This window comes from Psammomys obesus, unplaced genomic scaffold (genome assembly GCF_907164565.1).
Source record: "Psammomys obesus unplaced genomic scaffold, mPsaObe1.curated_primary_1811, whole genome shotgun sequence".
Lineage (NCBI taxonomy): Eukaryota > Metazoa > Chordata > Mammalia > Rodentia > Muridae > Psammomys > Psammomys obesus.
In genome coordinates this window covers 2,069,911-2,082,360 of record NW_026590663.1, presented here as the reverse complement: position 1 = coordinate 2,082,360, position 12,450 = coordinate 2,069,911, and the positions used below count along the sequence as shown (strand labels likewise).

Here is a 12,450-nt window from a genome sequence, read left to right as displayed (position 1 = left end):
TTCTTTTTTCACGCCTTATTACTGAGCCCGATGGGAATCAGAACTCTGGTTGAGGTGCTGATGTAGTCTTGAAAAGGTTGCATTGTGGGTGCTCCGAGGGCTGCCTGAAGCAGCCAGTCAGCCTGGGCAAGTCCCTGGAGTCTCAGCCCTTGGGCTTCCCTGCTGCTGGAGGCCAGCTCTTGCTCCATAAGAAGGAGAGGAGACTGAAAAGATGCTGTCTTCTCAGGATGGGCTCTAAATTCTGTACCATGGTCCTTATTTGGAGTAAATCAAAAAGCAGAACAATAAAAGTGTTCCCTCGTCACTGGATACCACAGTATTTGAAACTAATTGACATTTTCCTTTTAGTCTTCCAGGCTTAGTACACATAGCTTTTTTAACCTTTTATCATATTGGATTTCACATTCACTTCCCTTCCTGGCTGTGTTTCTTGGACATTCTTTAGTTCATTATTGTCTCTCTTAAAGTCAGTGTCTCAAATTAAGCACAGTGTTCCAGATGTGGTCTGGCCAGAACTGGCTACAATGGAGATGCTAACTTGCCACATTTCAGAGATTACATTTCTTTGAATATTCATGCAGACTGGAATTATATTAGTTTTCTCTAAGCAATCAAATCACATTTTGGCTCATGAATTTTTGGTCAAGTTAGATTGTTAAGTTGTCAGATCTTTCCCTTTGATGGCAGGTTTTCCACCATTCAGAGCTTGCTTTTGTTTAATGTAAATGAAGAACTTTATATTCATTTATTCCTGCTAGATTTGATTGTACTGATTGGGCCTGCTTGGTCTTGAGTCTGACGTGTGTCCTAGGAGGGTTCCATGATCCAGGCTTTGTACTTGCTCCAGAGTCATTCATGTGTCTAAATTTAAGCCCTTGATAAAAATGTTTACCAAGGGCAGTGTGCCACCATGCTAGAGACCTGGTCCCTCGTGGAATTCTCCTGTTAATCCATTGCAGGGATGGCTTTGCAAACAGCTGCCAGTGTCCCCCCGCCTCCCGCCCCAAGGCGTGCCATCCGTTTGCCGCACAGCTATTTTATTCACAACAGCTATTTTCAAGGTTATCAGATGCTAACTTAAAATTCATAGAGGAAACTAATTTATCGTACCCTGATCTGCTGCCATGCAGCTTAAGTTTCAGAGATGTCGTTTCACTTGGCCTGCCTCACTGCCGTGCCCTTTCGGCTACACCCCTAGCACCACTCCCCTTCCTTGTTAGGGTTAGTGGCTGTTGGTTGTTTTCCAGTCTAGATTTTTGTTAGGAATTGGAGTTTGTTTTATGGGAGCCAGGGTTATAGGCGCTCAGTGTCACTCCTGGCTTTTAGGTGTGATTCTAGACTCAAACCCATGCCTTCTTGTTCGCCAGCAAGCACCTTCACCACTGAGCCAGCACCTCCTCTGCCCTAGACAGTCAATTGGTGTACCCTTCCCTGGGGAAAACTATTTCTTGGCATTTTTTAGTTGTCTGTCGTTGTTTCTCTGTGGTTGCAGCCTCCCAGCCACGTTGGCATGGTTGCTGCTTTCCTTCCTTGTTCAGGTCATGTTTACACATGTTTGGTGAGATTTCATGCCTGCAGCTACTGACATTACTATAGAAAAAAAAAAAAAATCTCACAGGAAACTTTCTGTTCCTCTGGCTCTTATAATCTTTTTGCCTTTTCTTCTGCAATAATACCTGAGCCAGGCAAGCATATGGACAGAGCATGTTGTATTTATTTAGGAACACACACATACACACAAACACACACACACACACACACACACACACACACACACACACATATGCTGCCTCCACTGCCAGGCCTCCACCGCCACCACCATCACCCCATCACCAACAAAAAGTTAAAAGAATAACAAAAGTTATTTAAAAATAAGATACAATATTTACAAAAATAAAATCCTGGAGTGTTAAAACTTTTCATGGTTTAGCATCTCCATTTTTCATTTCTAAAACAATTGGTTAGATTATACCAATGGTTTCTTTTAAAAATTGCTTGTGTGATGTATGTAGATCCAGGGGCTTGGATTGACTTTACAATACACACCTGGACTCTGTTGCAGAGTTACTGTTCACTGGCTCAAACAATGCTTGCTTCCCTGGGCAGACTGCCTTGACCAGACGGTATCCTATTACTCTTTCTTGTAACATCAGGGTGCCTTTATTACACTTTGTTACTCAGATTGTCTTTGTAGCAGAATTTTTTTTTTTGACCTGGCAGGTCTTCACACTGTATTACTAATAGCTTTGTCTTCAGTAATGTAGTTTATTCTTTAAAAGCTTTCATGTTTTCACTTAAGTGCCATCTACAACAGCACTAATGTAGAAACCAGCCGCCTCCCCAGATTGTTTTTTATATTTATGTTTGTTTATTTGTTTATTTATTACGTGTATGGTACTCTGCTTGCATATATGCCTGCACATCAGAAGAGGGTATCAGATCTGATTATAGATGGTTGTGAGCCACCATGTGGTTGCTGGGAATTTAACTCAGGACCTTTGGAAGAGCATCCGGTGCTCTTAACCTCTGAGCCATCTCTCCAAGTCCTCACCAGACTGTTATATGGTGAAAATTATTTGTTTGCTTGCTTGCTTGCTTGCTTCCACATCTATCTATCTATCTATCTATCTATCTATCTATCTATCTATCTATCTATCTATCTATCTATCTACCTATCTGTTTGTATGTGGAGGGTGTATGCCACATATGTGGAGGTTAGAGGACAACTTTCAGGAGCTGGTTCTCTGCAAACTCAGGTCACCAAGGTTGCTGGCAGGTGTCTTGGCCTACTGAGCCATCTCTTGGGCCCATGTTTGCTTCTTTTCAAAGAACTACATTTTCATAAGAATTTCTGAGGTGCTGTCTTTCATCTCTGGTCTGGAAGGCCCCTTGAGTCATGTTTCTTAGTCTTCAGCCTCTAGAGGAATATGACTGTTTTCTTTCCAAATCCCTGTTATAATCAAAATTGATCCCAGAAAATCAGCTCTCTTGGGCAGGAGGCATGGCTGGATGGTATAGGCCTTGCTGGATATACCTCTTTTCCCAGGTCAGAGCACAGCTTGCTGGAGTTGGTTGTTTACTTCCACCATGTCTATCCTGGGGACCAAACTGAGATCTTCATGTTGGTGTCAAGAGCTTTTATCATCTTGAGCAAGCTTGATGACCCCCAACATTTTTTTAAGTGTGAGTGTGTTATACAGGTTTGCATAGTTGCGTGTGCTCCTAGGACATGAGGTGTCCTCTTCTGCTCTCTGCATATTCCCTGGAGACAGGATCTCTCACTGCACCTTGGCCATTGATCAGCAAGTCTCAGCACCATCTTGTATCCTCCATGCACTCCCTAGTACCATAGAAACAGATGTGTGCAGGCTCACTGGCTTTTTATAGGTGATGAGACTCAAACTCTGGTCCTCATGAACTGTTAACCACCAAAGCATCTCCTTAGCTTTTTCAACATCATTTTAGAAGAACTTAGCCAGTAATTCCATTAGTAAGTGCTGAAAACACAATACTCTCTCAGTTCCTCGTTCAGAACAAAAAGCTTGTATCCCCAAATTTTAGGCTGTATTTATTATTCTGGGCTTTAAATTTTGACACCTGTATATATTTCATTGTTAGCACACGGAGTGTTTTGCATCAATTTTAACTTCCTTCTGAAATATGAAATTACCCTTTGCTTAAAATAGAATAAAACAAAAAGGAACACTGAAGCAACCCCCCAGACTATACATAGGAAGGCCAGAAAGCATTAGAAGTCATTGAGAAGTGATTTTATAGTTGGACATAGCCACAGGCATCAGAGTTTGATCCTTGTGTCCATGATTTGTTTCAGGAAAACGTAGACAGCAGTTACCAGCAAGGGCATGAGTCCAGGGGAAAAGGCTGGAGGGAATCAGGGCCGGGTTTCCAATAGTCCTTGTATTTATTTTTAATTCTTAAAATCTGTGTGTGCATATGTGCATATATTGGTATATGCACAGAAGTGTCTGCCTCCGTGTAGGGTCAGAGCAGGATTTTGGATGTCTTTTTTCCTTGCCTTCGAACAGGATTTGTTAGTGAGCTGAAAGTTCACTAGTGGAGCTAGGCTGGCTGGCCGATGAGCTCTTGCGATCAGTCTGTCTGCCATCCCAGTGCTGGAGTTACTGGTACATTCAGCAGCACCCTTTTCTGAGGGTGCTGCGGATTTAAACTGAGTGCCTCTGCTGTCGGAGCAGGTACTTCGCCCATTCCCCCGTGTCTCCTCCGGCCCACAAGAATCTGTCCCGTAGGGCTGCACAAGGCTCGCTCAAATGATCCAGCCCCAAAGGAAGGCGAGCAACCGATGTGAAGTGCTGGTGTGTGGGGAAGTGTATTACTCAGTGCCCAGCATTTTGACTGGAAGCTGCTCAGGAAACCAGCCTACACATAACCCGTCCCCAAGCTGCAGACACCCACGTAACAGGTGTTCAGTCTAAGTGACACCATTTTCTGCCCCACAGGTACCTACCCTGGGAAGGGTAGGTGCTCGCCTCAGATCCAAGTGTCCAGATGCCAACAATGCTAGTCTCGCTGGCAGGCCTTTCTGAGGGGAACTCGGGTTTTTATGTTAGTTCCTTGCTGCACAAGTACGTTTTAACATTCCCGTGAAAAATGCAAGAGCTCGTGGAGTTGCTTTGTCTCAAGCTCTCTGGCTAACTTGGCTTGCTTTATCCATGTGGGTCATAATGCAGAAAGACGACTTACTTCCCCTTCAGGAAATATGTTTTTAGCTCATATAAACTCTTCAATGGGAAAGATTTTACTCTATATTTCTTTTTTAAATAGGGGAGCATATCTGCATTTGGATAACCCAGCTATTTTGGGGGCAGATGCTACTATTGTTGGTGAATTTAACACTCATTATTTCAGTTTATCAAGATTGGAAACTACATTTTTTGAGGAATGAACTCGACTGTAGCCCCATGGCCCTCTGAGGAGGCAGCCATGTTGGCACCCTGTGAGCCAGCCCCACTGTGATATGTTTTATGCTTTGTCCGCAATCACAGCTCCTCTACTTGTGTTGACAGAAGCAAAGTATTCTTTTCAAAGTGGCGAGAAAATGGAGCGTACAGCTAAGTTGCATGTGTAGAGGAACCATGGCTTTTTGGGAAACAGGGCTCAGGCGGTCTTTCCGGCAATAGGTGCACTGCAAGAGAGCAAATGCATCTAAGTGTTGACAGCTGATTCCCAGGAGGCTGAGACAGAGGCGTGTGGACCATCCTTAGGAAGGTCTTCATATATGCTCAGGTGGCATGGGCTCTCTCTCTCTGTCTCTCTCAGTGTTTGTCTCTGCGTCCTTGCACAGGAGCTTGTTGTGATTCACCCACTGTGGGAGCTGGGGACTGAGCTTGTTGAGTCTTTTGCGAGCTGCACAAGCTCTTTATCTACCACTCAGTTTCTCCGGCCCCTTTAAACATTCATTAATTACTTAATTTATTGTTAGTTTTCATGAGCTCTTTTTTAACATGGCTGTTATACTCCTTTTTAGTTCACTGGCTCACACTCTGTCATTCAGAAGTAGATCTGACGACAAGCTGATCTTCCCAGGGGCTTCTGCTCATTTTCCCACTGATTCTCATGAACTTGATCCAGCTGTGTTTGAAATAGCTCCCCTGCCCTATGGATGTGATCATTTGCATAGTTTGTGAAAGCTGAATGATAACATCTGTACGCATTTCATATTTCTCCGACTCCCTTTTTAAATGCAAAGCGCCCCCTAATGTTTAGATTAGTTTAAGATAGTGAGGGCATGTGTTTGTTTGCTTCATTAAGGCATTAGAGAGCTGAAGGCTACTTCTGGCTTATACCTTCCTCACTGACTGTCCTACTGTTGCAGGTGGGACACTTAGCCTTGGTGTTAGCAGGGCAGATCTGTCGAAATAGTCTATTAAAAGTTGGGTTTGTTGGCAGTGGCAGTTTTGTTTGTTTGTTTCTCTACATGCCACAGGACTTCATGTCAAATAACTTGTGTACCTGGCCCTTCGCTTTCTCTTTCCAGCTCTTCAGCTAGGATTCATCTGCTTCCTTTCTGCTCCTTGTGAGACAGGAAAGGGGCTCGCTCGACATTAGGTGATAGACACAGATGTTTCTAATGGCATCTTTCAGTTGTGGGCTTCTCTGGAGGCTGACATCTGTCACTGCCTTCCTGATAAATGTTTAGCTCTTTTGTGGTTCCTGCACCCATTTTTGTCAAATAACTAAAGTACAACCTACATATCTGTTCTCAAAAAGTGTTTTAAATAAAAGATAGTGCCAAGAAACATTTCCTTCAGTGTCTAACAGCATTCACATTTGTTCCACTCAAATGGAATTCACAGAGGCATTGGTGGAAAGTCAGTGAAGACTGGTTGCTTGAGACCTGGTTCTAGCCTGGGTAGGAGTCCGTTTGCAGGGCTATACCTCTTCTTTCTTGAAATAACAAAGGAAGGGAAGACAGATTGTTAGGCAATGCAGATGTTTGACAGGCTTTCTAACTAACTTCTTGACTTTGTTTTTCATCACTTAAAGAACTCAAGTAGGAATATTGTAGAAAAATTTTTCTCTATCTATTTTTTTATATTCTTTGATGTAATATGAAATGCTTTCACCTTCGTATTCAGTGAGTCTTTTGGTAAATATTTAAAAATGAAATGCCCCATGTTGATTGTTCTCTCTTCTTTCTCAGACTCACTGAGGAGGCACGGCGGCTCATTGCTGAGCTGGGGAGCACTTCCATCACTAGTCTTGGTTTTCGAGATAACTGGGTCTTCTGCGGTGGGAAGGGCATTAAGACAAAAAGCCCCTTTGAACAGGTTAGTGTCTGGGATGCTCATAATTAACAGATAAGAATAAACTAGTGAAATGTTCTCATACAATATACTCATACTAATTATTTGAAAATTAGATGAAGCCAATACTGAATATCTCCAGATGGTTTTTGTAAGTTCTCAGCAAGTAATTAAAATAATGATAACTTTAAAAAAATTCTTAGATAACTTTAAAAAATTATTCCCTCTTCTACAACAATGCATTTTCACTCTCAGGCCTTTTAAAGAAGTTCAGTTTTTAAGGATGTCAGTTATGCACGGATGCGAGAATCAGGTCTGCAGATGTCTCAGACCTCAAATAGAATAGAACAGAAACTTTTTGACAAACAAACAGTCCTTTAAAAACATTTGTAGTGTCTTTGAAGGTATGCCACATGGCACCCTCTCCCCAAGGCTCATTCACTTATTACCTTGAGTCTCAAATTCACGGGACTTCATCGTTGACATGTGTGTTACTGAAATGTGAGCAAGCGGGCTATGCTACTGCAAGTTAACAGACCACAGACGTTCGTTAAGCCGTGCACTGCCATTGTGTCCCCTCAGCACATAAAGAACAATAAGGATACGAACAAGTACGAAGGCTGGCCTGAGGTGGTGGAGATGGAAGGGTGCATCCCCCAGAAGCAAGACTGAAGGCACGCGAAGAGCGGAGGAATGCACTTTGACGAGAGCTGGAAAGCAGCCGCTCCGTGTACATATTTTAGCAGCATGAGGCCGTCCAGGGTGTGCATGGGCAAGACCGTCTCAGTTGATCCCGGGATTATTTATTGCTAACATAAGAGGCTACCTTTGTAAATAGTCCTCATCTGGAGCAAATCACTGAACCATTTGTAAGCACATTTCCCTAAAAGTACAATGTTTAGACTACAATGGCAATAATGTACTTAAATGCTAAAAGCATATTGATTGGGTAACCAGGCAGATTGTATAGGACACTGACATTTATCCTGGTTGCTGTGAAACCCTAACATGGAACAATGTGGCTTTTAGGGAGGAGATTTTGTTCATATATATGTCTCTGTATAAATATCTGGAACGTGATGACAGTATCCTTTAAATTAAAGAGTTTTTTGGTTTTTTTGGTTTTTTTTTTGGCTAGTTGTATGTGTAATATTACCTTATAGACTGATTCCTGTTGGGCTTTTTTCATAGTCTTCATTTTTTGTTCCAAAGAAATCCAGAAATAAAATGTTTCACATGAAAATTTACATCAGAGTTCTGAAAAGCACAACAATTTTAATACAGTGAAAAGAAACATTAATGTAGGTGTCATTCAGGGCTCATTTTTCTAGATTTTGTGTTAGCATCATGAATTATTTGATTTTGTATAAACTGTTTAGAGTCAGGCCAGAGCTGGGATCCCACAGAACTGGGGAACAAGGCCAAGTCGCCTCCTCAACCTAATCAAGTCATTCAAGACAGCAGGCTTAGCACATGAGGAGTAACGAAGGCGTCTACCTGCTCACTGTCACTGACCACGTGGTTTTAGAACAGGAGAACTTTACTATCAAGGCTTTGATTTGTAAACCAAGAAATTCTGTTGTTTACTTCTAACTTCATAATAGCCACCATGGCCTGAAATTGTAGCGGAATATTTTAAAAGCCCTAATTATGTTTTTTTTTTTTTTTTTAGGGCATTAAATACCTGTTGTATGTGACATATATCAAATACTCATGTACGGAACTATATAAAATGCAGCATAAACAAGTGTAGTGCTCATCTTCCTCTCATGGGATGAGGCAACACTTAAAATTTGAACCTAAAATTTAGGTGGTTTGTATAAAAATCTAAAAGCAGTATTTGCTATTTTGTTAAAAAGCTGGAAGCAATTCAGATATTTCTTGACTCTTACTGACCTTGTGGTACTGTTTCTTTCCACAAAATGGGTGTAGTTCATAAGGAGACACATCTTTTATGTTCAGACAAGTTTTGTAAACTTTTAAGAGTTCTGCTGTTTCTGTACTAACTCACATCCAGCATGTATGTTTGGCATGTAAAGCATTTCCCTTGGTTCTGTGAAAGCGTAGCCATTTTACGGTTCTGGGGAATAGAAAATAAATGTTGTGGGGTCTTGTTTTTGTTTTTATTTTTCTAAATAATGAACATAAACACTCTTGGTTTCACACTTTGATTTTTAATTTGGCAAAGTACTATGCCTGCAGAACATCCCAGGAAATCTTTCCAATCAATTTTTGTACATCTTAACATGCAAAAAAGAAATTAAGTCTTTGCCATTAAATACAGTAATATGCTCTGGATGTATTTGAACATGTAAGTTGCTTGGTAACAGGCCATCCCTTTGAGAGATGGGTTTACAGCTGTATAAAATGTTAGAATGGTTAAGAATGGTTATGTAACTGCTATGGAGCTGCCGTTTTTTGTCTGGATTCTGTCTTGTGTTGGTTGTACCAGCTTAACTCTGGAAGCAATAATCAGCTGCTTTACTTTCACATCAGCCTTAGAAGTGAAACAATGTTCATTTGATGTTGAGAATGAATTTTCTTTATTAAAGTCAAAACTCTAACACTAAAGTGTAGTAGCTGAAGTGATGTGTGAGGGTCTACAGGTGCAATTCTATCTGCAATCATAGATGCGTTCCTAGAACAGACATGAGAGGGAGGTGGGTGCTAAAAAGGCAAAAGGAAGGCAAAAATAAGAGGATATCTGTGAAATTAGAAAAATATAGAGAACCTTTATATCCTTCATTTTAATTTGGTTAAAGGTAAAATCATTCATTCTGTTTTGTCAACCCTCTGTCCCAGTTCGTTTTAAGTGAAAAGAAGAGAGAAATGCACTGTGTTCAATGAGCAAAGTGGTTTAAGTTGGAAATACATTTGGTATCTTTTCAAGTCAATATGAAAGTGGGAAAATGCTTGTTGATTGGGTAAAAGATGTGCCTCAAACAATTACTGCCACCTTTTCAAATACATGTGAATGCGGAGCTGTAGAAGCCAGAAATGGATTTCCCCTTTTCTAAAAGCCTTTTAAAGGATTCTTGTTTTGTCCTTACCAGGATGAATTTTCTACCATAAACTTGGTTACTGATTGTCACAAGATAATGGTCAGTCAATCCCCCCCACCCCCGAAATCCCTTCTTTCTCCTCTTAGCACTCCTTCTTTCCTGAAACTCTTGGCACCAGTCAAATCAAGGGTTAGATGGGATGAAAAACAGGCAGGCCTAGCCAGGAAGTGTCCGTTATCTGTTGCCAGGTAGTAATAATGGAGCATCAAAGGATGGGATTGAGGCTGGTGAAGGCCCCTTGGGAGCCTTCCTCCTCAGAGGAACTATACCTTGAGAGCATTGTGCTGAGGAAGCAGGTCCGTGCTGGCTGGAGTGAAAGGGGACAGGTCAGCCGTAACAGTGCTGTTTCTCCTATATGTGATTACTGTCAGAAAAATTGCCCGTTCATTGAGCTGGCAAGTACTACTTGTTTCTGGTACTAAGTTCATTCATTATCTAGCTTGGCATCAGTAACGGAGTGCACTGAATACGGAGGGAAGTTGAAGCCAGAATAATAAAGATGTTCCAGTTTAACAGGGAAAATTAACTTGTGAACCTGCAAGCTCCTAACATTTCATGGACTTCGCTTCTGTTTCCTTGCTAGTCAAAAGAGGACCCCAAACCTTAAAGCAGGAGACTGTAAGAGGAGATGTGTGGTGCCCAGCCTGACACCACAGATGTGCTTGTATGTGTTCATGCGTGCACTCGTGATGGTGTGAGTATAGTCAGTTTCTTTCCCTATAAAGACAGACAGTCCTTAGAGTGCTTATGGTACCAACCAAAGTACCTGGAACAAAATGCTCCTTAAATCCAGATACTGTTATTAGCTGCATACCTCTTGCAGACTAGTACACTTATAGATGCAGAAAATTTACCAAGCATGCACCTGTAGCTTGCCAGTTCTAAGCCAGAAAGGAGGCAGGCGGTGAAATGGACGTGGCCTCCTTAACAGATGAAATGCAGCTACACTCGAGGCCGTCTGTGATCTCCAAGGCTCTGACTCTCGCATTCTGTCTCATTCATTACTCAGAGCACCAAAGGCCCCGTCACATGGAGAACTCAAGATTTCATGTCTTGTACGTAGGCATGAAATTTTAAATCTGATAAATAAGAGCTCCACTCGCTGGGCTAGCTATGGCTGAGAACACAGACGTTGGTCCCTGCCTCTAGTAACTAACTGTAGGGTGATGTGAGAAGAAGGGTAATAGGGGGCCAGGGAGACATGGGGTTTAGCTGCATTCCTGCTAGCATTTGCCTCTTGCCTAGAAGGGCCAATGAAGAAGGTTCTTACAACCAGGATTGCCTAGGCAAAGGAGGACTCTTAAGTGGGAATTCTGAAACTTTTAAGATTATTGCTATTATTGTTTGGTTTGGGGGGGGGGCTCTCCAAACATATTTCCCAAAATGTGTTAGCTACCATTCATATGCGGACTGATGTGAACAAACTCAACGTGGGGACAAGTGAATTCTCTGCCAAACCCTGCTTTTCTGCATCACCAGTGAAATGTGATGGCCCGTTGTATGTCTACTGCTAAACAGAAATGTTAGTTACCTTCACCCTGGGTTTGAACTAAGAGTCCAGTGTGAGCCTAAATATCTTATCTTAAAACTAAGTGTCAAGGTCTGCATTTTTATTTGTTTACGCATGTTGGCACTAAGGTGGAAATCTGAACAACTCTGAATTTCTGATCTAAAACTTCTGTGCTTACATTTGGTTCCGTTTATTGGGAACCTGGTTAGAGACCTGAATTCCTTGACAAGAATAGAAATGGATGGCAAGAATGTCATGAGGGTTCAATGCTGAGCATGGGAAAGATTGAATCATGCTGGGCACTGCCTTTGGAACATTTTCAGTTCACAGACAAGCCAGTAGACAGTAGTGCCTGTAGGCTGGGAAGTCTGAGGATACAGAGTAGAAGGTTCAGCTGATGAATTTTGAGGAATAGGATCCAGAGACTGGTTTTCTGCTCTTTGGGAGGTAGATGTGAGATACAAGGTGAGTGGATGAGCCTGTTCCGGGACACCGACAGAAACTGGAAACTCTTGTTCAGAATGATGTTGAAAGCCAGCAGAACTGTTAAATGTGTATTTTGCAACATACTCTATAGAAATATTCTGGAGTAGGCTCCCTAGAGTTCTACATTCTAGGGCATGTTGGATATGGACACAATTAGATATTGCCACAACTAGAATTTTGAGATTGTTTCAATATTCAATCAATAAAGTTTAAGCTGCAGTATCTTGAGAAACAATGGGTTGGTTACTTTAAGAGAGAAAAAGTCTTCAAGTTTGCAAAAGGAAGAATTTCTCAAACTAATGAAATTTATCTTTGTGAAATCCTGTACTCATTAAATAGAAGATAGGTCAGACAGCATGTATCTATCCCTTTGACTTCAGGGTTTTTTTCACTTTTCTGTCTGTATGCTATTTTTATCCCAAAGATCTTGAGTGGAGCAAATATTAAGTTTGCTGGGGAGCTTAAGATACAGGAATGATAGCGGGCACGGCGGTGCACACCTGTAATCCCAGCACTCACAGAGGCAGAGGAAGGCGGATATCTGAATTCGAGGCCAGCCCAGTCTACAAAGTGAGCCTAGGACAGCTGGAGCTCCACCGAGAAACCC

The 12,450-nt window shown here is 41.8% G+C and overlaps 1 protein-coding gene across 4 annotated transcripts in view; it reads left to right on the top strand.

Annotated features, from left to right (window-relative positions):
* Fam3c (FAM3 metabolism regulating signaling molecule C) overlaps positions 1–9,356 on the top strand; it is a 44,575-nt gene extending 35,219 nt beyond the window's left edge. For all 4 annotated transcript variants that reach the window (XM_055608162.1, XM_055608165.1, XM_055608164.1 and 1 more), the window contains exons 9-10: positions 6,683–6,809; positions 7,368–9,356. In XM_055608162.1, the coding sequence (XP_055464137.1) occupies positions 6,683–6,809; positions 7,368–7,457 (217 nt within the window). In that variant the 3' untranslated portion in view covers positions 7,458–9,356. The remainder of the gene's footprint in view (positions 1–6,682; positions 6,810–7,367) is intronic.
* The last annotated feature ends 3,094 nt before the right edge of the window (positions 9,357–12,450 follow it).